The 25,124-nt window shown below is 40.9% G+C and overlaps 2 protein-coding genes across 3 annotated transcripts; both read right to left on the bottom strand.

Annotated features, from left to right (window-relative positions):
* Positions 1–869: 869 nt before the first annotated feature.
* Positions 870–13,324, bottom strand: LOC146961751 (structural maintenance of chromosomes protein 6). 2 transcript variants are annotated; one of them, XM_085770415.1, is made up of 27 exons: positions 13,279–13,324; positions 12,732–12,873; positions 12,432–12,567; positions 11,682–11,787; positions 11,263–11,399; positions 10,934–10,995; positions 10,725–10,805; positions 10,516–10,617; positions 10,217–10,336; positions 10,023–10,121; positions 9,733–9,879; positions 9,382–9,470; positions 9,079–9,243; positions 8,210–8,388; positions 5,430–5,631; positions 4,967–5,081; positions 4,591–4,751; positions 4,221–4,356; positions 4,032–4,112; positions 3,765–3,935; positions 3,128–3,265; positions 2,877–3,022; positions 2,552–2,677; positions 2,314–2,419; positions 1,793–1,945; positions 1,489–1,583; positions 870–1,270 (listed from the first exon to the last, which is right to left on the bottom strand). In XM_085770415.1, the coding sequence occupies exons 2-27, from the start codon at positions 12,858–12,860 to the stop codon at positions 1,183–1,185; spliced, it is 3,270 nt and encodes a 1,089-aa protein (XP_085626541.1). In that variant the 5' UTR covers positions 12,861–12,873; positions 13,279–13,324; the 3' UTR covers positions 870–1,182. The 2 variants fall into 2 exon arrangements, with proteins under 2 accessions (XP_085626541.1, XP_085626542.1); XM_085770416.1 differs by having other exon boundaries at positions 12,732–12,870.
* Positions 13,325–13,925: 601 nt separating this feature from the next.
* Positions 13,926–24,987, bottom strand: ak9 (adenylate kinase 9). Its single transcript, XM_085770873.1, has 36 exons — positions 24,845–24,987; positions 24,589–24,686; positions 24,445–24,508; positions 24,296–24,348; positions 24,089–24,185; positions 23,771–23,883; positions 23,471–23,629; positions 23,201–23,323; positions 23,030–23,104; positions 22,750–22,851; positions 22,450–22,589; positions 22,041–22,363; positions 21,788–21,906; positions 21,447–21,594; positions 21,258–21,354; positions 21,100–21,164; positions 20,945–21,004; positions 20,603–20,797; positions 19,813–19,946; positions 19,454–19,657; positions 19,069–19,347; positions 18,802–18,923; positions 18,365–18,584; positions 18,194–18,262; positions 17,895–18,098; positions 17,546–17,764; positions 17,223–17,439; positions 16,923–17,124; positions 16,664–16,810; positions 16,349–16,566; positions 15,900–16,096; positions 15,567–15,736; positions 14,964–15,062; positions 14,723–14,825; positions 14,482–14,596; positions 13,926–14,286 (listed from the first exon to the last, which is right to left on the bottom strand). Exons 1-36 carry the CDS (start codon positions 24,867–24,869, stop codon positions 14,078–14,080), a joined length of 5,184 nt encoding a protein of 1,727 aa, XP_085626999.1. The 5' UTR covers positions 24,870–24,987; the 3' UTR covers positions 13,926–14,077.
* Between the last annotated feature and the right edge of the window lie 137 nt (positions 24,988–25,124).

Raw genomic sequence — 25,124 nt, 5'->3', positions numbered from 1 at the left:
GCTTCAGGAACTGATTCTCTTCATGCAGTGATAAATGTGAAGTGGTTTGGATGACGCTCTTGGAAAAACCTGCAAGTTTGATTAAAGCAGGGCAAGCAATCAGCCCCATAAACAGGGACATTTTTGAATGGAAGAATATGTTCAAAATTTTTCAAGTTCACCTTCAAGACAAATTCAGATACTCAACATTGAAACAAGTTTTGCTGTCATTATTCTTTACTGTTCATAACAACTACTTAATTATCTCCACTCCACTTGTACGTGATCAGGGACAAAGTCCTCCAAACTCCTTTTTTTTCCCTGTTAAGGTTCAGTGGATTTTTCAATGGATATTAAAATGGCACAAAATCTCAGCTCTGCATAGGTATGAATATGGGTCAACAAAATGTTACTTGTTACTTTTGAAGTTAAGCAAAGGTTTAATTAGGTTCTTATGGACTTAATAAACAGGACTGGTTGGTTCATAGTCAACTGATCCTACTTCAGAGAGTAAAGGACTAGGAAATAATGTGCGGGTAATGATTTAAATGTCTATTGAAGTCCTACTGGTTCATTGATTAAGTAGAGCTGAGGAACAACGTGAAGAGCCTGTTAAGTGCTGAAGTTGAAGGCAACAGGATTTCTTAGATTTCAAGAATCTAAAGAAGTCCAGTTGCCTTCAACTTTAGCACTTAACCACTTTTCACTGAAACAAATGTATAATAGATACACTTAACTATGATGCATATCTTTCCTTTTAAATTTTATCCTAAGATAATATTAGATAGCTGACTGGAATTCATTTTAGGTCAAAATAAGAAAAACTCCCAAACACAATTTGGCATTCATCTTGAAATATATTTCCATGCATAAAAACCCCTCAAACATGCGTCTATGAACAAGTATTTTTAATGGATAACATTAAATGAATATTACAATTCTCATTTAAGCCATTTAAATTATTTTGACAAAAGGGATATAAAAATACTCCCCCACTGTACAAACCTCTAAAACATATTTAATGGTACTGTGCAACACATTTAATACGCTGCTTCTGAAACACAGCAAAAGTTATTCTGAACAGTCATACAGAAGTGGACCCTCCCTCCCAGCTCTGGCCTGTCCTGGTATCACACTCATGGAGGGTCTTAGCACTTGGGGTGGTCTCATCACCTCATTTGAGGTTGAACTGAGCAAGAAATCCTACTGGTCCTCGTCCTGACGGTCGTTCTGGCCGCGGTCGGGATCTTTCAGTCGCAGGATGCGGATGATTTTGCTCACGGGAAGATTACTGAAAAACAAAAACAACAAAAGATAAGAGCGAGGTTAAGAGGGAACCAAGCTGTGGACATAAAATGTATTATCAATTATTGCTAAACAGATTAGTCTTGCATTGCTCATTTACTAAGTTAATATACAGCCGGTACATCAATAAATCAAGTGTCTGGGTGGTAAAACTGCTAAAATATACAAATGTATAAACAAAGCAATGTATCAGTGATTACATACATGGTCTGTGGGGTGAGGAAAATGAATTGTCTTCGGCGTTGAGCAACAGCCACCTTCAGCATCATGTCCATTGAAATCCTCCTGTTCACCATATCCTAATTAAAGAAAAACAAACCCAAAGATTAATGTTATGTTTTGCTACGTGAGGCTACACACATCGAGACAACAGTTCCTCAACTGTCAAGGACCTTGAGTATGAACTCCCAACTTCCCCCCTCCCTTGAAGAGATAATTGCACTTCACTGTTTAGGCGATTCAAAACCAGACAGACTCAACAATACCAATAAAAACAGTCTCAGATTACCATGTAAACATCGAACTCGTCAAGGCAGCGGAATGGCGCCTCCGTGATGGCCCAAAGGGAGAGCACAAAGCAGACAGTGGAGAAGGAGCGCTCGCCTCCGGACAGAGTGCGCATGTCGCTCAAGTGGGCCTTGTTTCCTTGGCCTGGCTGCACCTACACAGCAGTGGATGAGAAGTCAGATTCTGAACAGAAAGGCTTTGTTGTCAGCATTTCATACTACACCACCTGGTAAAAAGCTGTGGCTGTCATGTCTCATTTCTTAACTTAGAGTCATGATAATTTAAGAAATAGTACAACATGCTCTAATTAGATTTTAATTGTGCTGCTGCTACATCGTTTGGTCTGTTTTCCACCAGCTGCCTCTCGCTGTCCAGGTCACAAGTTGTTTTGAACTCAACCCGAAAATATGTATTATGAAAACAGAACCCGTGTGGCTTAGAGTTGACTATTGTTACACAATCCAACTAGAAAAATTTCATTTTTGGAGGGAAATTGACTGATGAAACAAATGTTCCTCTTACTGTGATGGAAAGGGTTTCATTCTTGTGGTCAAAGGTCATACTTCCAGTGTAGCCTCTCTGGGCCAGCATGCTGTCAAAGTAGTATTTACAGCGGGCTGACAGAAACCTAAGACATTGAGAGATGCAGATAGAAGGGATCAAATGGACAAAAGAGGCAAGGAAAAAGGAAAAACAGAATAAACAAAAGGGAGGGGGACTGTGTCTGCAGTCAATGGGTCAATGGGATTTGACAACTTGCCTCCTGAGCTCATTATAAACCTTGAGTCTTTCGTTCATAACGCTGTCAAGGCTTTTCATGAAGGTGTTGAGGTTCTTCACTTGCTGTGTGAGGTTTTTGTAGTTCTCCAGAGCCTCATGGTACTGCCTAAATGTGGAAAGGAAAGTTCAGAGAGAGGATATTTGATATGTTTAGAAGAATCAACTGAAGTTTGTTGTAGTGGCTGTGTTGAAATTTGCCCCTCAAAAAACAAACAAAAAAACCCCGGCATTGTTTCACTGTAGCATTGAAGAGGGAAAACTCAGTGATTTAACTGTCATTTGGCACAGGAGTTGAGATAACATACCTCACAATCTCCTCACGGTCTCCCTGTTGCCCCTGCTGGGTAGTGATCTTAACCTTGAGACGGCTGATCTCGCTGTCAAGACTCCTGGCTGTCCGACGCACGTCCACGCGCTCAGGACAGATCTCTGTAGCCTTTGACACGGACGCCTGAACCAGAGAGCAAAGCAAACCATCGATCTCTGACACAAAAATTTATGTTGGAAAAAAAATACAAGGCGAAAAATCTATGCCATGCGTCCACATAAGTCATACCTGAAGTTCCTGCTCCTTGCCTTGGAGGCTGGCTTCAAGGGTCTGGATGTTGCGCAGATGGGAGCTGCGCTTCTCTTCGTAGTGTTTCTTGTGATGCTTGCACTTCCCCACATCCCGGTCAGCTTCACTTAGCTCCTCCTGTAGTGGGATGAGCAAAAAACAAGTCAACACATTGATGTGATGAGGCTCTGATGAGAATAATCACCAAATGACTGGGCTGCAGTCATATCTTCCACAACTCAGATTTGACATCTTCTAACGTATAAGACTTTTTTTTTTTTTTTTTTTTTTTACAGTTTAGTTCATTAGTTTCTGGAAACTGAGAGGAAGCTTTTTGCAGCTTCTGCAAAGCAAAAGCCTTAAGCCAGTTTAAGGAAACAAAGTAAGGATGTGCTGATTGAAGACGCTGACTGTGAAACAGTTCTAAGAAATGTTATCAATGTTTGAAACCTTCAGATTATTGTCCGTATTGGTTTCATCTAACTGCCTCAACTGCTTCACTCACACCTTTGAAATTAAAGGCTGAGAGTATGTTGGCTGAAAAAAGTTAGTTTTTGTGAATTCCACAATGAGCACAAAATCTCCAGGTGCCAATCTGGGTCTGTCTTGACACACTATTCCTCAGGTATTTCAGTACCTTGATGGAGTCTGCTTCCTCAGCGACAGTGTTGATCTGCTCCTTGTGCTGCTTGTACTCCCGCTCTGCCTTCTCATATGCGGCCTTGAGGTCGGCCGCCTGAAGTCGCGCCTCTTCACATTCTGCACGCTTTGAGGAAATCTTCGCAACAATCTCCTGAAGATCCTCCTCCTGTGGTAGAATGGTGACGGCGACAAATTACAACTGCTGACACTTTTTTAAGATAATATTTTGACAGTACGCTGCAATGACGTGTTCTGTACAAACCAGGGGCCTGAGGTCCTCTGACTGAGGCTCCTCCACATTCTGCAGGTCTGTCAGCTCCAGCTGTAGTTTTGTGGCCTTGTCCTAAATCAATAAAAAACAACAACAACAAAAAAAAACAATATCAAAATTTCAAACCCTGAGTTCAGAAAGAGAAGAAGTCTGATCATGAGAGGTAAAAAAAAAGGTTACTTTGGTGTTCTTCTGCTCTATGTGAGCTCTTCTCAGCAGCCCATCATTCTGTTTGATGTCGTCATCTAATCTTTTCCTCTGTTGCTGGAAGCGGTTTGCCTGAGCTACCTGGTTCTCCATCTCCCTCTGCAAATGCCTGGGAAGGGAAAGAGACGGAGAAAGTTCATAGAACACAAGAGGAAATACTTACACAACCACTTTTGTGATATATTTATTCATTTGTTTACTGTTTTATTGTTTCAAGATACACTAATGATTTCTTCCATCAGACATTCCAACACCACTAAGTCAGGAGGAGATGGCCCTGGTGGTGACCAGATGTATCTAGGAGTGGAGTAATAAAAGTCTGACTTTACAAACAAACACACACCTGATCTCCTCCTCGACATCTCCCGTGAGGTAGTTAGCTCTGGTCTGCTCAGCAGTGTAATTGCGGTTAGTGAAGATCTGGTCTCCGTCCTTGGAGTATGCCTGGATACAGTTCTGAGGAGGGTTTCTGCCCTGCATCACTCTGCGTGCCTCTTTGAAATTCTGCACACAAACACAAGACAAAACACTCTCAGAGCACTAAAAATGAAAACACTGCTGATACATGTCTCAACCTCTGCTGTCATAGATGTGAGGCCAAGTTTTATGCGGTTTGATTAAAGGGATTATATAAAGGACAAGATCCGACCATGGATTAAGTTAGAGACCTATAAAAACAGTTACTGGTTGATTATCATACAGGAAACCGTGTGTGTTACCTTAATGAGCAGAATGCTCTCTATACTCCTTTGATCAATCAGGCAGTTGGCCACAACTGGATCCTCGATCTCTAGAGCTTGAAGCACGGAGGGGTAGTCGGGATGATTCACAGCTCTGACAACAAACAGAACAGACATAGATTACTTGATTACAACTCCACACAATATTCTTGCACTGTTAAAGTAACATTTCAAACGTGTGCATTTTAACACGTTCCCAACATTTCTCAAACCAGCATAAGTTTCTGTGCTGCAATGTGGGTTTTTAAAACACATTGGAGACACAGCTACAAATATGGCTGTGGTATTTTTCTAAGAGGTCTGTCATAGTTGTGAGAAAGATGTGTAAAGTTGACTACAGTGAAAATGCATCGTCAGTGTGGTGTGGAGTGTGTGTGTTTCTAGGCAACTCACAACTTAACTTTTAAGTAAATGTATCTGTGAATAATGTATACGTCCTCACCTTTTTCGTGTATCATGGACGTTTGGGAGGAACTGGCTGGTAATGATGGCCGGTCTACGGCCACCTGGGAACACTCTGGCCATGAGGCCCTGCAGTACCCTCTCATCCTGATGGTTGTCACAGGTAAAGGCCTGCAGCTGGCCTTTAAGACAAATCTCTATAGCCAAGGCTAGCTCCGGGTCTTTGGGGCTGATAAGGTAACCTGTGGAAAGAAGTGTTAAAAGCAGTTAGGAGTGCATTTGCCACTTTCAGAAAGACACAATAACATATTCTTTAACAAGGGTCTGACATTGCTCAGCTTCCCACAGAAATTTTGTTGAAATTTTCACTTTATATCAGACAATGTTTTATTTATTTATGCTGAAATATTTACAAAACTACATAAATTGGCTTCTGATTGTTTTTTCTCTTTGAAACCAGAATAGAAACTAGAGACGCTACATATAACATTATCAGAATATCTCCCTGTTTGAACTCGTACCGCTCGCCGTTACTACAGAAAGTAGAGCCTGAACATTTGTTTAGAAAATGCTCTATTTCTTCAACAACCACGTTCTATTTTACTGTAGATTAACTATATCATTCAACTACTTTTCTACTCTTTATGCTTTGCTAGGGATGTCATAATATCATAATATGACATTAGGCTAGGGTTGTTCGGTATACCGGTACTAGAGTGGTACCGGGGTACTAACACATTTAAAACGGTACCATACTGCACTTAGATGGGACCGGTACTTTCATTTTGCGCCGCCGGCAGCGGTGACGTCGCCACGTGAAGTCGCCGCATTGTAATTTGAGCCGAGGCGAGTGAGAGAGCGAGTCACAAACGAAGCAAGGTGCTTTTTTTAAATTACCGTTACAGCGCCACCTGTGCCTGTGTTTATGTGTGTGTGTGCGCCGCGCACGAGAGAGAGACGGGCCGCTACAGACTCGTTAATTAATGCACACACTGTTTCGTTTCTACCGCGCACCACCACTGGCTGCATGCGCTCTCTCTCTCTCTCTCTCTCTCTCTCTGTGAGTGAGTGAACACAGCGAAGGAGCGCTACGCGGAGGAGGGGGGGGGGGGGGTCAGAATCAATTTGGTCTACGTGAGGGAAACAATAGGTGTGTGTTTGTGTAAAATGAAAGTTTGTGTTTCATTCTATAAACTACTGATAACAATTTCTCCCAAAAATTACAACTGGTCAAAATAACAAAAAAAAGATGCAGTGTTTTGAGACCTCAAATAGTAATGCAAAGAAAACAAGTTGATATTCATTTTTAAACAGACCACTAATGTTTTAATTTAGGAAGAGTTCAGATTAATATAGATGGAAATTTAATCCTGCAGCAGCAGTGCCTGTTTACTGATTTACTGATTATTTACTGATGCATATATGTTATAGTTCTAAGATTTTCTATTAAAATAAGGCCAATAATGACATTTCTCTTTTTATTTGGAAAAGTACCGAAAGTATCGAAAAGTATCGAAAAACATGTTGGTACCGATACCGGTACCAAAATGTTGGTATCGTGACAACACTACATTAGGCTACCTTAATAACAAGCCCATGACATTTATTGCAGTATTGTAAAGCATGTCATGATATCAAAATTTCACTGTATTATAATAGCACAGTAGCCTACAATAATTATTTCATTATCCATAAGTCAACAACAAGAACATTTGGTCAAAAATAAAATACTGTAGCTTATCTGCCTTTCTCATTCAACAGCCTCTCTCCCCTTATCCCACCCTCTCCTGCCTGTCTGCCCCCACCTCACTCACTCACCTCGCTCCTTCTCCCTCTCTAACTTTAAACCTGGTTCTGTATCTGCCGTCACACAACGGTAGTTTTTTTTCATTAGTGTGAAAAGTTTAACATTGTCTGCGACATCTGCGCTGTCGGTCCGTGTGTCTGTCTCACGTGCGTTACGTGTGACCCCAGCTCTCAGCAGAAGCTGCAGCGACTGTTGTTGTTGCTCCAGGTAGCGCTAAACATCAACAACAACAGCTGCGTGGAAGTCAGCAGTGACAATGCAGCCACACGCGCACCAAACAGTCCGCTGACACGGTGACACGGCCGTTTGCAAGCACCGTCATTTATATCGTCAAATGTCCGCGTCGCGCGGCTCTGCCATTTCACCCAAACCTGAGGCGCAAAGCCCGGAGGAGGGTGGGTGGTTGAGTGAAAATGAAGTGTTCTTTTTTTTTTAAGTATATTTTTTGGCTTTTTTTTTTTAATGCCTTTATTTGATAGCCATAGTAGAGATAGACAGGAAAGGGGGAGGCAGAGAGAGGGGGAATGACATGCAGGAAAGGTCTGCCCGACGCGGGATTCGAACCGGGGACGCCTGCGTTGAGGACTGTAGCCTCTATATGGGGCGGCCGCCTTAACCACTGCGCCACGCACCGCCCCGAAAATGAAGTGTTCTGATTGGCCTAAAGCACACCGCTTACGCGCAGATCTGTGTGGCACCGGAGCATGATCTTCAGTGACAACAAGGCTGGTGACAACTTGATTGAAAATTGGCGAAATACGAGATCAAACAATATGCGTACTTTAGAACATAGAATCGTACAAGCGTACTAGGAGGTCAAAATGCGTGACAAGTACGCAAAATGCGTACATGTTGGCAGGTCTGTAATAATATTTACTGATTATGTTTTGTGTAGTCTGTCCAGATTTTAATCTATGGATAAAGTGAGTACATGTTCTTATGATGTAAAAATGTGCTGCTCCTTTTGGTTGGCATTATACATGTGATTCAAAGGGTTCACAACTGAGTCTTACCCAGAGGTCCTCGGGGTTTGTGCTTGAACTGTCCTTTTTTGTGAGCTTCCTGGATGGCAGTGAGGAGCGCCGGCATGTGCTCTCCAAAACGCCGAAGCCGATTGGAGCGACTGCCCTCCATAGTCTTCAGGTTCCTTCTGTTGGCATCAATGGACCTCTGGAGAACTTCATGCTCTCTCCTAAAGACACACAGAGGTGGGCATTTTATGATGTTACTGGATAACTGTAGTAATTTAAACGTTGTTTTTTTTCATTAGTGTGAAAAGTTTAACGATGTCCGCGACATCTGCGCGGTCGGTCCGTGTGTCTGTCTCACGTGCGTTACGTCTGACCCGCTCCCAGTAGAAGCTGCAGCGACTGTTGTTGTTGCTCCAGGTAGCGCTAAACAACAACAGCTGCTTGTTAGTCAGCAGTGACAATGCAGCCACACACGCACCAAACAGTCTGCTGACACGGTGACACGGACATTCGCAAGCGCCGTCATTTATATGGTTAAATGTCCGCGTTGCGCGGCTCTGCCATTTCACCCAAGCCTAAAGCCCGGAGGAGGGCGGGTGGTTGAGTGAAAATGAAGCGTGTGGCACCGGGGCAGTGACAACAAGGCTGGTGACAACTTGATTGAAAATTGGCGAAATACGAGATCAAACAATATGCGTACTTTAGAACATAGAATCGTACAAGCGTACGACTCACAGATGTCTGCAGCTTTTTGAGTAGTTTAATGAGGCGGAGCGTACCAGCGTATTTTGATGTCAAATTGCGTACCTGCTACGCAAAATGCGTACAGGTTGGCAGGTCTGTAATTTTCTTGCCCTGGTTTCTTATTTGTGCAATTGACTTTTTTCAGTGTCCAGTTTCCTTTTCTTTACCTCATCTTTCCTTGTTCCTCCTTGGCACGGCTGGAGGCGTTCTGATACTGATCAATCTGCTGACCCAGAGTGGAAATCTGGTGCCTCAAGTTCTCCAGTTCAGACTCGATCTCCTCCGTACGCTGCATCCTGGCCTGACTCTCTGCTCCTGTTGACTGACTAATGCTAGAAAGATAAAACAAAACAAAACAAAACAAAACATGAGGACAAATATTAGGAGGAAAAGCACTGGGGAGGGGAGCGTCAAGGCAGAATGAAAACATATTTCAGCTTGCAAGGAACGCAAGAAAATAAAAGTCATACCTCAGCTTGAGATCATTTATCCTTGAGGATAATTGAGCGTTGTCCTTTTCCAGGTCTCTCAGGTTAGCTTTGCATCGATGGACAGTGACCTAGAGTGCACACACAAATAAAGAACAGAAAGTTGTAAACCAAGCGTCAATTTGCTTACAGACACTTTGGGAAAAATTTGAGATAGACGGATCTTGGACAGAATTTGTAGGCACCATCACTCAATAATATGAGGTGTATGTCAATTGTGTTACTCAAATATGGTTGCAAGGACTGAAGCCGTAGATTCATGTGGCTAATGAAAAGAAGGGAGACAATGCAAGCGATACAAAATTATATAATATTACAACTTAAGAACCTGACCTCACTGGACTTGAGAAGAGCATTACGCCTCTGGGCTTCGGCCTTGAGCTCAGCACATTTGGGCTGGAGCTCCTGCACTTGCTGGGTGATCCCCTCCAACTGTTCCTGAATCTGCTTGTACTTCTTCTCTGCCTCCTCCACCTTGTTCTGTGTGAAAACACAAAAACAGACAGGGTCAAAGGATATGCATGCACAAATCATGATGTCAACTATGAAACTAAATAAAGCAACTCAAAAATAAAAACAATGTTTAACCCTTGATTTTAAGGGGAGTACTACAGAGGTCCTACCTTCCATTCATCCACCTTCTCATCATATTTCTTAGTAGACTTTCTGTCTGATTGCAGCTTCTCCTTCATGGGCTCCAACTCCTTCTCCATTTCTGCCACCTGCACCATTTCACATGACAAGATTAATCATCTTTTAAATAATCAATGCACTCATCTGAACTTACTGAGACAAAAATGAGAGAAAATTATCTCACTAAAGCCCAGGCCATCTGCTTCTGCAGCTCCTCCAGTTTGGTGTGCATTTCATCAAGTGATGCCAGGCTCTTGTAACGGTCCTCCTTCTCCTGATATTTCCGCTTCAAGTCTTTCAAGCACTTTAACAATCAGACATACATGGTCATACAAAACTAGTCAAGCTGTCTACTTAGATTACTGAACTACTAACAAAAGGTTAAAAACAAATGCACATGGCCAGGCAGAGGGATAGAAAAACAGAGGAAAAGCGACCAGACTTGCATAGTTCCTCTTTAAAGTGGCAGACTAGAAGTCTTACTTCATTATGTTGCTCCACTTTATCTTCTGTGACATGCTTGGTGGTTTTGATGTAGACAAAGTCTTCCCTCATCTGTTCCAGTTGTGTGGCTTTCATGAAAAACTGAAAAACAAAAATGAACATTTACAAAAAAAAAAGTGTAGAAGTACAAAATACAAAAGTTTTTGACTTTAAGGTACAGTATGGTCGTCTGTAATGATTAGACAAACCTTATACTTGTCCCCCTCTCCTTTGGAGTGAAGGAAGTACTTGCTCATCTCTTGAGTCAGAACTGACACAGGATTGTTGACCTTTAGATGAAAACAATGTGTCAGTGACTCTTTCCCACCAACCCAGAAACACATGTTTATCCTACACGGTTTCCTTTTGTTGTAATAAAGTTTAAACAACATTGTACCATAGAAAACATTGCTCTTACCTGAATATTAAAATTATCCAAGATGCACAGGAGCTCTTCCTTTTTGGTTGAGACAATTTGACCTACAAGAGGAGAAAAAAGCTTGTGGATTCTTAACACTGAATTATACAGGAAGCATATGAAAGTGTTATGGTTGCACACAAATGTTGCAAAACTTTAATCCTAACTGTAATCCTTTTACACGTTTCATATTGTTGCTCTTTAGCAGAATTTATTGCAAAACAAATAAAATAAACACATTTTCTAGTCTGTTTAAAGATGTTCAACCTCAAAATGTCTTTCCATAAAATACTGAATATGAGAAATCCATAAACTTTCGGGGTCTTTACCTATTTTGCTCCTCAGTTTATAAGTTCTCAACCCTTCACGTGTTATTCTCAGGTCCACAATGATGGCTGCCCCATACACCTCAGGTTTGTAAGCATCCCGTCCTTTGTTACGCAGGGTAATCGATACATCAGCTGAGCTGGGGGGACAGTGACATTTTCAATCTATTTAGAGCCTAACAATGAACACAATTTCATATTAATGATGGCATATAGAGAGTCTCCTCTCTACATAGACAACTGATGCAAATTTGTAGTGCCTCTTTTACTAAGAACAGTCAATGTGTGACACTTAACAGCAGGATGTTGGGAGTTTGGGTGGAAAGAGCCACAATGTCAACAAATTTAAAGTCAACTACAGCTCATCTCTGACACAGTATGAAAACAGAATATCTATTATACAATACAAAACATTGTTTTACCTTTCACCCTCTTTCACAAAACCCTTGAGGGACGATCCTCTGTTTGTGGCCTGCGCATTCCCCCCTAAAGCAACTATGAGAGCAGTCAGGACGGCACTCTTTCCACCTGTTGCAAAAGCAGGTTGTGCAAAGAAAAGAAGAAAAATGTGAACACTGCAACAGACAGAAGAACTAAATGAAGATGAAGTTCAATCTGTTACCATAAATACATTATTTAGGTTTAAGTTGACATGACCATGTAAAATAAATGCTGACAGAAGAGGTCAAGCAGTGGTTGTATTGCTGAACACACATAGAAACAGTTGTGAAATTAATTGCCATAGAGAAGAATGAAGGAAGACAGACTATTTCACAACCACAAACAAATCCAAAGACAACATGTAATTCTTCAATTTGGTTCACAAGTTCAAATTTCTATCATCATCCCTTATTATCCTGTTAACATGGTTCTGTGATAAATGTGACACTTGGACGAAATTATTTGTGTTGGATTTCATTTTGGACAAAAGATTTAACTGCAATTTAGTTCCATTATAGAGTTGAGACATAAAACTGGTCAGAGATAAATAACTATGATCATTTTAAACTCCCACATACATGTCAAGTTATTATGTTTTGGTCAGCAGTTGCCAAAGTAACATACTACTTTTGCCAAACCTAGTTTCTGGAGTGGGTTACAAAGACTTCTCTGATTATTCTATGCTAATCCTCTATACTGGCACACCACATTTGTTGGGTAGTTTCACTCACTTCCATTGTTGCCAACGACAAAGTTGACATTGGAGCCAAATGTGAACGGACCGAGGAGTGAGTGGCACATGAAGTTTTTCAACGTGATGCTCTCCACAATCCCTGCATCACTCGGCACATCAGCAGCACGTTTCACCTATACACAGGTTATTGCTGTCAGTCACTTCACTCCAAGGCATGGCACATAATATGCAGTATGATACACAACTTCGCTGCAAGGGCACAAAATAGATTTCTATATAGACATTTAAACTACAATTTTCATGGTACGACAGTGACTGTAACGTTATATCCACGTACCTGTTTCAGTCGAGGACCATCCTGGTCACCATCAGCATCAGCATCAACATCTCTATCCTCCTCCTGCTGCTCAGGTCTGACCCGTTTGTTGGGGCTTTCCCGAACAGAGGTACTTTTCCTCTTCGACATCCTTGCCAATCTACTTTTAAATGAGGGAGAAATGAAAGTGAAAGGAAACACACGGCACGAAACTAGCATTGAGTCGTGTTGTAATTTCGGAAGTTTCAATTCAACAAAACGCGTGTCTCAGTCTCCATGTAAAACACTGTTATCGCGGTTGTGGGGGCTTTGTTACCCGTGGTAACGTGTCTCGGCAACTTTAGTGAGACTTCTTGAGGAGCGGCCGCGGCTACACTGACAAAAGTAAGTTAACGTTAACGTTAGGTTAGCAATGTTGCAGAACTAGCATAGCCGGCTAAATGATGCTACACGCTAAATGGAAAGTTATTAAGTGGACAGTGAGCAGTTGAGTATTTTGTGAGCGGGTTTGTATCGTTAAATGAAGCCGAGAGGACTCGTGTGATGAGGTTTTGGAGTCATTGCTTACCTCGTTTGCTGCAGCCACACAACACAGCTGACAGTCGGAAGGAACAACCGTCGAATTCGCGCCCGCAACTCAGGGGGAAATCTCGCGTGAATATACGAGAAGAGTGTTTGCTTTGCTTTCTAAAAAAACAAAACATGGATCTATTAAAAAACACCACAAAACTATGGCTTTATGAAAATATTGTTGGTATGTTATAGATTTTAATAAAGGCAATCACTGCTTGTTAAAATGTACAGGTCAATACGTCAAAGTTATATTTCAACCAGCCGTTTGTGGTCGTTTCATGTGTATTTATGAACTATCACCAATAATCTGTGATGTGAAACATGTTGGACTCAGGTTAAAGTTCAAGACCTAGTAACTAAAGTATCCACTCTGGTATATTGTACTGTTTGTCTACAGAGAAATAATTCTTGTAGTTTGTTTTTGAGCACTGACAGCTGCACCAGCCTTTTGATGTCATGCTCTTTATATTGAGATACTGAAATTACTAATTACTACAGATTTAATTTGAACCCTATTAGTGTATCAGAACAGGCATTCCAATATATATTTTATTCACATGTAAAATTTAATACACTAGGACGGCATATTGAAGAAGCAAAATTCACACAAGCAAAGTATTTTATTTATTTTTTTAGCCCTGATAATGATAAAGGACACTTTATTATAGATACCTCTCAATAAAATAAATTCTTACAGATGGTTACATTTAAAATATATTTCAAATTACTTCACACATCACACATGTCACCACAACATACATACAGGGACTGTCAAAAGTGCATAACAGGCAGAGTTACAGCACGCAGTTGGCTCTTGATGAGTCTTCCATGGCCAGGAACCTGTTCAGTTTGAACTTAAAGTCAATTGGATGGTCACTGGGAGGACTGTAATTCCCTCTCATTGTTGAGCTCAGGTAGGGAATGAGCGCACAGTTTTCTTCAAATAGGGCCAACTTTTTTTTGTACTTCTGGCGAGTGTAGTCTGTGCTTTTGTTGTTGAAAGCTGAAAAAAATATTGAGCTTTTGTTTATTACACAAATTAGAAGGATAACCGGCAACAGTAAACAGTAAAGTAAAAGTAAAACAAGTAAAACCAAACACACACACCCCGTGTTTTCAAGAAAAGAGTAGCTGACAACAACCCTCCCATTCAAACTCACCAGTATACTGTATGTTTAATTTACTTGATTTATTTTACCTTTGAGATAGAAGGCGACATAGAGGAGTGATGATCTCTGTATAGTGAGGAAGGGATGCTTTGGTTTGAAGCACCCAACAGCTGTCATGGCCTTGATGACTGCTACTGCCACACCCTGAAAAGTACAGACATTACTCAAAACAGAACAGATGTTTGCACTTATAGTAAATCTTGATATCACACAATCTCTGCAGATGGGACTAATTAGCATTTTGTATAGGTGTATTTATGTGTATTTGACCTGTTCCAGGTAACCCAATGTTGGAAGGGAGGTGAGGGGTACAGGCTCACAAAGAGGAGGAACTTTACAGGGCAGCCTCTGGTCCCAATAGGTTTCAGGAGTCCTTGATAAATTAAGTGTGAACATTCAGTTTTACCAAATAGACCAAAGTTTAGTAAAGCAATTAATGGTTCACTGCCAACAGTGTTTATCCTTTCATATGAGTCAGACACATTTCTGAAATTTGCAAATAGAAACAAACCTCAAAAACTTGTTCTGTTTCTGCTTTGTCTCAAAAATGTAGATCCGTTCTCTGTACTCCACAGCATATTCCATCTTTCCTCGAACCAGGGCTTCATACCTGAGAACAACACACAAAGAAAACAAATACAGTAAATAAATGAGAGCAGTTCGAGATCTGACACTATTTAAGCCATCAACATGTCTGTTGCGATTGTGTTGGGATGTGATGTTGGACCAATGGTTTTCTGTATTATGTGTCGTTTATTATTCACACTAGTTTTCATTACCAGTTTTCATTATGTGCTTGTAAAATGCACTGTACTTAAACCAGGGAACACTGTTGCTAAATGAAAACCTCTGTTAATCCAAATAAAAGTTGATTATGTAACCAAACACTTACTATAAAACCTATTAAAATTATCTATTAAAAATTAAAGTTTGGTTCATACGGATCCCTTTGCACTAACAAAAAATAACTAGAAAACATTGTCTTTTTATTCATGTTCGACAATGAACCAAAGAATCTAGTGGTGTGCACAGTTTTTACCATTTTGAGATATGGTATGTTTTCAAACAAGTGAGATATGGCAAGGGTCAGACTTGATATGGGTGAATACCATACCTTTGCTTTCCATCCAGATAAGTGACAGGACAAAAGCCCTTCATCTCAATTTGCTGTGGGAACTTGTTCTTCACCTGAATCTCAGTTAGTTTTCTTGGCAGCAGATGGGGCTGTGGGAGGGTGTAGGGGCAGCCAGGAGTCACAAATTGATCTGGAGTAGACAGGAACTTCTGTGGATAAGAGAATAATACATTCATTAGTCAACATGAATGTGTCCTTTATAATTGTAGAGTATGATATAGAATTAAGTAAATTCGAGAGGAATGACCTAAATCACCCAGAATTTAAACAACATTTCAGTATATTGTCTTGACTTGATTGTTCTACACCGACCTCTACATGGTCTTCGCCACATATCTTGTAATATTGTCCCCTGTATTCAGCAGCATGAGACAACACTGTAACTTCTGAACAGTCCATCAGGTGGTGATGTAGAGCCAGGCACACAGGACAGTACTGGCCAAACTCTCCAAGCCTATGGAGAAGCTCCTTAGGCGTGATACACAGCCTATTGATGCACGCTGCTTGACCTGCAAAATTACAGAGCATGGGCAATGACCTGATATTTGTCCTCTTAACAGCAAACTAGATGCAGTTTATCATTAACTTGGTCTTTATTTTACTTTTAAAATTCATTTATGTCCAAAAATCACATTCTCCTTTCTGTTCCTACTTTATTTTGTAACAGATAGTACTGTATGGTGTGCTATTTAAAATGTTATTTCACTTCAGGTATAACATTTCCTTCTGGGCTGATGCCTGATTAAGCTTCTAGTACTTACCTCTCTGTATCCTGTCCAGGTAACTATAGATGTATCTCATGCTGATACTGACTTCCTTTATAATGCTGTTCCAGAGCCACCATTTGCTCTTTAAGCCATCAAGCAGAATCCAGTTCTGATATTCTTGCTGATAGTGCTTCCTCACCAGCTCCACCTCCTGCTTGTAACGAGAGTTACGGATGTGGTGGATCTCGGAGCTGTCGTGCATCAGGTGAGGTCTAGGAGGGCACATTTTATGACATAAAGTTTAAAGGCTTGTGAACTTGAAAATATGCATAATTTCAGTATGTTCATTATCCCTATTGTTCCTCTCACTTGTTGGGCTTCATTTTGTCCTCAAGGCCTCTCTTCAGCACCTCGACTGTGTCCAACTGAAGCTCAACCACAACCATGGGGATGATGCTCCGAGAACTCATGAGCTCTGCCTGCTTAAGTGTCATCGGAAAGCCATCCAAAACATACCTGGAAAAGACATATCATGACATGTGGTAGTGATGTTCCTAAGGTAAGAGTTAGGTCCTTTTTAGGTTTTGAGTTTTGATAAACATAACTGGAATACATGCCCTCATCTTACCCCTGAGTGCTGCAGACCAAGCTCATGAGCGCCACCTCCAGACACTGAATGGCCAGTTCATCAGGCACAACAAGGCCCTGGGAGAGGTGTTTTTTCATCTGGACAGCCAAATCAGTGTGCTCCTTAATGTTCAGCACCATACGCATAACACTGCCAAAGGACAGCCGTGCCAAGCCATATTTTTGAGCAAACATCTTTGCCACTAGAGAGATAAAAATAAACAAAGAGAAAAGAGAAACATAAGTCTGTGAGAAAATGGAAACTTTAAGTCATTTATTTTGCAGCTGGTGCAAGTCTTACCAGCAGTTTTTCCAGATTTGGGTGGTCCAAGGATGGCCATTTTAACAGGAAGGGATGGGGAGGGCTTGGACTGCCTGAGGTACTTTAAAGGGTTGAGCATAAATGTGTTTCGGTTCTCCTTAGATGCAAAGAAGTAGATATACTGATGGAAGATCAGGGGGTGTGAGGTACTGAGAGGCCACTGCAGAGGTTGGATTAGGTCCCCCTCCCTATATTGCTGTAGAAATTGGATAAGTGTGGAGACAATAAACATGAAAATAAACAGCAATACACTATATTATGTACAGGAAATCTGAGAGTTCTGAGTCCTGAATTATAAATACCTTGATGGGATCCCAACAACCAAAGGCGCTATGTAATTTGTAAGAGGAGATCAGCAGCCTTTGTGCCAGGCTGTATGAGATGGGTTGACATTTTTGGAAGAGTGACTCCCTGTTAGTCAGCATAGGCTGTATTTTCTGGAGCAGCCGTTGCTGCACGATTCGGAGCTTGCGAGATGCACTGATTGAGATACTGGGTATGTTTTGCTCACTCAGCAGCTCCTGGTTATAGAAAAGTACACAGCAGAATATATGAGGTTAAATAACCTACTTTATATTGTAGAGCTTTTCCTGGACATTAAACGATGCAGAAACTGGAAGGTTTTGGCAGAAAAATTGTTTGTGTTTATACCGTTACAGTAACGAGTTGGTTTTCATCTGTCACGTAACGCTCTTCTATCTCTGTCTCAAGCCTTTCAGCAGCTGCATCCTCGGTCTCATCATTCACTGTGTCTTCGTTATCCTCTTCTGGAGGAAACTCCTCCTCCAGTGTGGCCTCTATTTCATCTTCTATGTTGCCTGCAGATTCTTCCTCTTCATCTTCCTCTTCCTCTTCCTACTCAGTTAGGTGATGAAGAGTACATGGGACAGTTAATTAGTGATTGAGAGAATGTTCAGCACTGACTGTGGTTATGACATACTGTACCATACCTCTGTTTTGGCTGCCGTACCACCTCTCTCTGCCATGAGTTCAGCCCTTCTCTTGACAATTCTCTCCTCCTGTAACAAGCAATGACAGTTGTGTAAAACATTCACACAAGCCAAGACAACTAATGCTTCATAAGAAAGCTGGTAGAAAAAGTCTATTACCAACTTGCTTACCCTGTTTTTCTTACGCAAATCACGAAGTAGGTTCAGCTGAGCTTCACGGTGGTTGCGACGCTCGCGCCACTTGCCCAGGTATGTTGGTAACAGACGTTTCTGAACATCTGCGACATCCACCGACATGATTACCACAATGTCAGGGAAGAGCTGCTCCTGCGATAGGTACTGCACCTCCTCAGGATTTTGGGGGAAGCCCTCCAAAATAAAACCTGTTGACCTAAGACAGAGATAGAATGTTAAGTTCAGCAAATGTCAGGTGTTCACAAAAAATAACTGTGCATAAATACACATAAATGCATGTATAATAAATGTAGGCCAATAATTAGGTATGAGAGAACCAATTTAACTCAGCACACAAGCAAATAAGCATATTTGACAACATTTTTACATTTATGAAGATAAAAAAAACTGAGTGTGTGTGTGTGTGCAGCTACATGTATGGTTCTTGTTTCCAGAATGGCGCAATAACCATATCCAGGATCTGTGGAGTCAGAGGTTCTCCATTTGAGAGGTAGGCTTTGATGGCCATTTCCTCGTCAGTCAGTTCAACTTCCTGCTGTAGACACACACAGATAAATACAAAATTGTGCTGAGTCAGAAAGTATCATAATTCCTTGACTATTAGTTCTAATGAGAAACAGATCTGAGGCAACATAATAATACTGGAAATGTTGACAGAGATTCAGTTTATTGTGGCTGACCTCAATGTCACTCTCATTGGCAGAGGTATCTTCCTTCTCCTCCCCTTCGCTCTCCTGCTTGGCTTCCCGTATCAGGATCTCCAAGTCCTCAGGAGACTCCTCTTGGGACTCTACCTCATCAGCATGAAGAACCCGCTTCGTTGTCTTGGCCATGATGAGCATTTGGAGCTGCTCTCTGAACTGAATATGGAAGAGGCCAAGCTGCTGGGCGAGCCACTCACCATTAGAAGTCTTGCCTGACCCACGAGTGCCAAGCAAAAAGACCCGCAGGGCAGGAGGCTTAGATATAAAAAGATTAGAAATGTAAGGATTAGATTAGAAATTGTTTATTTACTTTTTTTTTCTTACTATTTTCTTTACTGTCTCATGTATGTTGTGTTCATACCTTGAGTGGTTCAGTCTTTGCAACAAATTGTGCAGGGTTTTGAAGGAAAGATTCTCTTGCTTCGTCACTGGAAAAGTAGAAGGTCTTTTCACGGTACCTTGCTGCAATGTCTTCCGTGCAGGGGAACAGAATGTTTTGTTTTTTTAGGGCCACAGGGCAGAAATGATGAGTATCACCTAAGAGTCTTTTTGCTGTCATGTCCCCCTGGTTTCATAGAGAAGGAAGAAATCTTGTTAAGGGCTTGTTCATATCAGTAACATCTGTCTACAAAGTAGTGAAACAGCCCTGCAACTGCAGCCTCCTCACTTATAAACCTGTAGCTTTTAAATTCACATGACAATACTCCTCAGTTTACTGACTTCCTCCTCCTCTGCAGCATCATTGTCACTGCTGTTTTCCTCGGCCCTCTCCAACTCTGCTAAGGCCTCCATATCCTCTGCTTCCTCTTCCAAGTCCATTGATGACAGCTCCCAGGATACATACTGAAAGGGCTCTGTAGTGGACACAGCAGCATAGTCACACATCATCAAAGAGGTTTTCTACTGTATATATGCATGAGTTTTAATTTTGAATAGTCTATTGAAGACTTTTGGAAGAATGTGCATTTAATCATGTAAGGACTTCATAGGCAAAAAATACAGTGATCTCTTGTAACACACAATACCTAGATATATTGAACGTATTTCTCTGTGTGTTTCGCTAGACTTTTTGAATATAAAATTGCGAGATTTGGCCAAAAGAGAGATCTATGTCAACATTAATAAGCTGTTCAAATTAGTCTAAACATTAGTGAATTACTATGTCAGTTTTGGACTACAATTCACGGAGTAAAGGTAAAAATGAATTGTAGATCACTAAACCTGTTGTTAGGTTTTTATCTCTGTCTAAAGCCACCTGCATTACAGCAGCATTCCTGATAGCTGAGAATATCGTTGTCGGATATTGCCCCCGCTCTTTTACAGTACAGATGAAAGGAGGCACCAATATGCTTGAGTTTTACACTGTTGACTTGTCCTGCTATTTTCAGCCTTTTCAAAAAACTTTGAAAAATTAATTCTGCTCAGGTTTCATGAATGGACCCGGTATGTGCAGTCAATTACTTTTCATAGTGTAACAAATGTTCAAGACTGTGACTGAGGTTACACTCACTCTCCATCTGAAAGATCATCTCTTGAAGTAAATCCTCAGGGCTTTTGCCATCAATTTCCAGCACTGAGCAGGGAATACTTAGAGCCGACTGCATTTGCTCCCATCCAGACACAAACTGTTGCAGTTGCAGTTTATAGTCATTCATTTCTGGGCCGTCTGGATAACCCAACTCCCACTGATCAGGCAGTATCACAGCTTGAGCAGCAGAGGGAGAACAAGAGGGAAAGAGAATAGAAATTTGTAAAATATGAGAGTGGGGTGTGAATTTGTCTTCCCCTTTTAAGAGGAAGTCAGAGCAATTTGCATTTTCGGCCTCAACAACATATTATAGAAACATCTCACCTTCCCCTTTGGTCATATCAGGATGTACAGGGCTGGTGGTTTCAGATGGCTTAGAATTGACTGCATAGGAAAAGATTGCAAAAACACTACTGATGTAAAACAGCCTCTTGAAGAGTCTGAGCATGTAAAATTGATGACAGACAGTTAATACATACCATCAGTTTCCTCAACTACTGTCTCTAGATTTGACAGTGCCTCTGATTCTGGCTCCTTTTGGTTTCTAATGAAATAAATTAAGCAGAGAAACAACAGATACATGAACAAAAAAAAATAAACCACCAAAATGTCACTGCATGATTTTATCTTCACTTACGGGACCGGTTTATCCTTCTCAGACTGTTCGACTTGCAACCTCTTCCTTACTGCTTTGTCCACGCTCTCCTTGTTCATCTCATACAATCTTTTCAAAACTGTTCAACACATGAACACATGGTGCATGAACACTGACACTATATATTGAAATAACAACTTGTTTGTGATCCTTTATTTCTGTGTCTCCTACCTTGGGTTCCACCACTGTCTTTGAGACAAAAGAGAATGTCAGGCAGGGTTTCACCTTGCTGTAAGGCATTCACTTGGGAGAAGTTCTTGGGAAAGCTGTCAAGCACCCAGCCAGTCCTGACCTCTCTGTCTGTGTCTGCATCTTCCATCTGTAACATCAATGCTAATCAGTTTCAAATGGCCACATTTATGTTTATTACCCGTCTACAGTTTCTTGCAAATAAATTCAATAACTCAAATTTGAACAGCCTTGAATAATGTTGCAGAAGGGATGGTTAGCTGAATGTGTATACATTTCTGAAGCTTATGTAAATGCTGCTGCCATGTAGATCTTTAAAGTACCTCTTTTACACAGTTGTCCAGGGCCTTAGCATACAAGTCAAGGGGAGAGGTGCATAATTTTTTGGCTTCCTCCATTGCACTAAGCACCATGGCCTTCACCTCTGGATGATCTTCTGTCACTGAGAACAGAAACATTAGCATAAAAATTGTTAAATACTAAATTCCCTCTTTGTAACAGAATCACACTCATTGATATCCAACAAGACAGTAAAAGTATAAGTAACAGATTGCGAAGGAGATAATGTATCCTTGCCTGAACTCTCTCCATCATCCTGCTCCATCTTCAGCTTGATATTCTCTATAGCGACCTGTGTAGTCTCGTCTTTGACTTTATCAAGCCTCTCTTGTTCAACCTTGATCAGAACTGGCTGTACCAGATCCTCCATGTCAAGCACTAATGCATGGTAGTGCTGGGCTAGGAGCTTACATAGGGTGCTCTTTCCTGCTTGAGGAGGCCCAATGATGGAAACTCGACAAGGAGGCCTGGGCATTGGAGAAAGTAAATACCGTCTGGGGTTTTTGACAAATTTCTGGTAGGCCTCTTGAGACGAGAGGATGTACACTTTGTCCTGGAAGCTGTGTTGAGAGACGGTAAAACACATTCTCATTGTAAACTTCTGGGTAGATTGTTCACCAGGCAATAGCCTCTAATAATCACGCACCCTACAGAGAATTCAGACTGGCCAGGAACGACCTTGCCCTCCTTCAGAGCAACAGGACAGGTTTGCCCCCAGCGGCTCCTTCTCCACCTGAAGCCAGGGGCTACCTGCCTGGAAGAGGACAGAATTCTCAGCATCATGTCCTGGAAAAGAGAAGAACTCAGAATTAAACTATTTCTAGTTCAATTAGAATCACATGTGTGTTAATTTTTTTTTAAATGCTGGTGGTCTTAAAGCATTCACACAAGTGACTGTGTTTTGATGAAAAAAAACAAAAAAAAAACATGATCATTAATGTCAAACCGTGCCAACATCCTCTGGCAATTCTTCGTCATCAGTCTGGCGGAGGAGGATGGGAATGGAGACACGTTTTATTGCCATGGATCCAAGACGAGACATTACAGTCTACAGACAAAACAATTAACAAAGTAGCATCAGCCTCTCACACATGCTCACTCACACTGACAGCACTGCTGTCTCAAATTTAAGCCAGCACAAAGACTAATGTTGGTGCTGACAATGGTGACTAAATCAATCCAAAAGTTAAAGTTAAAGTTGGTTAATTAATCCCCAGTGTCTTTACCAAGTGTATCTCTTCAGGTGTGTTGTTTCCATCCAGCTCCAACAGGTTGATGGGGTTGTGGTTTGACATGTAGTCCTGAAAAAATATATATCAGTTAACTTTGGTCTATGTCACTTCTTCAGTAATGTCTGAGCTATTCGGTGGTTGTGCAGTATACAGTAGGTAACTCACCTCTAGTGGTCTGAGTATGGTATCCCTGTACATGTTGATTCTAACAGAAGCATGTTGTGCCAGATTCTCTGGTAGCCACACAATCTGGTCAATAATATCCTTTCCCAGTTCCTCTTCAGCAGCCTGTAATGAAAACAATAGTCTTTTAAATTTATACAATATAATATATTATTTTTAAAAGACAATAATCATATCTATATGCTTGTAATGCAAAACCCAATGACATCACTGAAGGCAGGAAATATTCAGGTATTTTCCCTTGAGCCATACCTTTTCCTTTTCCTCTTCATCTTCTGCTTCCTCATCCTTGCTCTCTTTCTTGTTGATATACACATTTTCACGCTTCCACTGGTCCCTGTTGTACACCTGCCCTGTCTCTGGATACTGCTTCAGACCTGACAGCCTTTTAGCCAGGTCCTTGTCTGCACACTATTGGAAGATGGGAATGCTGTGTTCATAATTAAACCAATGATACACAGATGCACCCTATTAAAAAGAACAAATATTGCTAACTTGAAAAAAAAAAGATCAATTGTGGCATTAAGATACAAATATAGCTAAAATGTTAACCTTGATATTAATGATGAAATCAGGTGTTAGCTTGAGGTTTTTGATCAGCTCAATTTGCTCATGAATCTTCAGACAATCTTCTGACAGGAATGGCAGGCAGCTCAGCACATATCCTGGGTTAAAACACAAGATTGATCAAATACAAGCAGTGGCAGAGCCCACATCCCGCTGTTTTGAATGACATTTACTTTGCTAATATTGGCCGTCCTTGTACACATCAATTTTTTAAAACTTATTTGCACTCTTCAAACACTTATCAACCAAGCCAGATGTTTATTTGAATGCTTGATTAAATGAAACTTTGAGTACATGATTTACCATAGTGTTCCACATCTGATGAGTTAAGCCTGGCAAGAATCAGCTCCAGCACCTTGTCTTCTGGTATACTTTTCCCCTCGGATAAGATCTTAAGGAGCTAAAATTGTCACACAAGGCAACTCAGTGGCCTCAATGAAGTATTGATGGAAACACATAAAATAAACAATTAACTGTCCTGTATCATGATAGAGCATACATATCACTCACCTCCATGCCTTGCTTTGTTTTATTTTCTATGTGTGTGTTCAGCAGATCTGAATCTGGAATAAGCAGAAGAGAAATATCTGACATGATGTTGTGCAAAGACATTTTATGTTGGTATAAAGACAAAAAACAAACAAACAAGAAGTACTTACCATCAATCAAGATGCACTTCCAGGACTCTGCAATTTTTTTGGCTAAGGTGGATTTGCCAACACCCTACCACACAAAATGTCACACAATTGAAAAACAGACTTAATTTAATCACCACTAAAATAATCAAAGAAGGGGGAAATTACCGGTCTTCCTACTACGATGAAACAGGTGGGTTTGGCCAGAAGACTTTCTCTCTCCGCGTCATCTTCCATTATGTTGTCCACAAAACAGTCCATTTGAGCTAAATAATATCAGGAACAGTAGAATTAATGCTCATACAAAACTGTAATGTTGGGTATGTTAACTACTAAAAGTTTGTTAGCTACTGTAGCTAAAGGTTGCTTAGCTACAGGATAACTACAGTTACGGCTGTTACAGTCCAGTAGTACGTTTATTTACCTTTAGTTTGACGCATTCTGTCCATTTTCACCAGTTTAAACTCATATTATTGGTTTTTTAACCAGTACTAGTTAAATTAAGTTGCCTGAACTCTACATAACCCGCATCCATCCACAGTTAACAGCCACCTAACACTGTTGCCATGGCAACTAACAAACACCGGCTTGTTAACGTTTGCCAAAACTGCTATACTACTTGTTACCAGCTCTACTTGTCTACATCCAAAACAACAACACACGAAAGTGTATTTAAGGTTCTTTTGCAAAGCGATAGACACGTG

This window comes from Trachurus japonicus, chromosome 24 (assembly GCF_045865225.1).
Source record: "Trachurus japonicus isolate A0001 chromosome 24, Traja_1.0".
In the NCBI taxonomy this organism is placed as follows: Eukaryota; Metazoa; Chordata; class Actinopteri; order Carangiformes; family Carangidae; genus Trachurus; species Trachurus japonicus.
The sequence above is the reverse complement of the archived record's forward strand: the minus strand, read 5'-3'. Positions and strand labels throughout refer to the sequence as shown.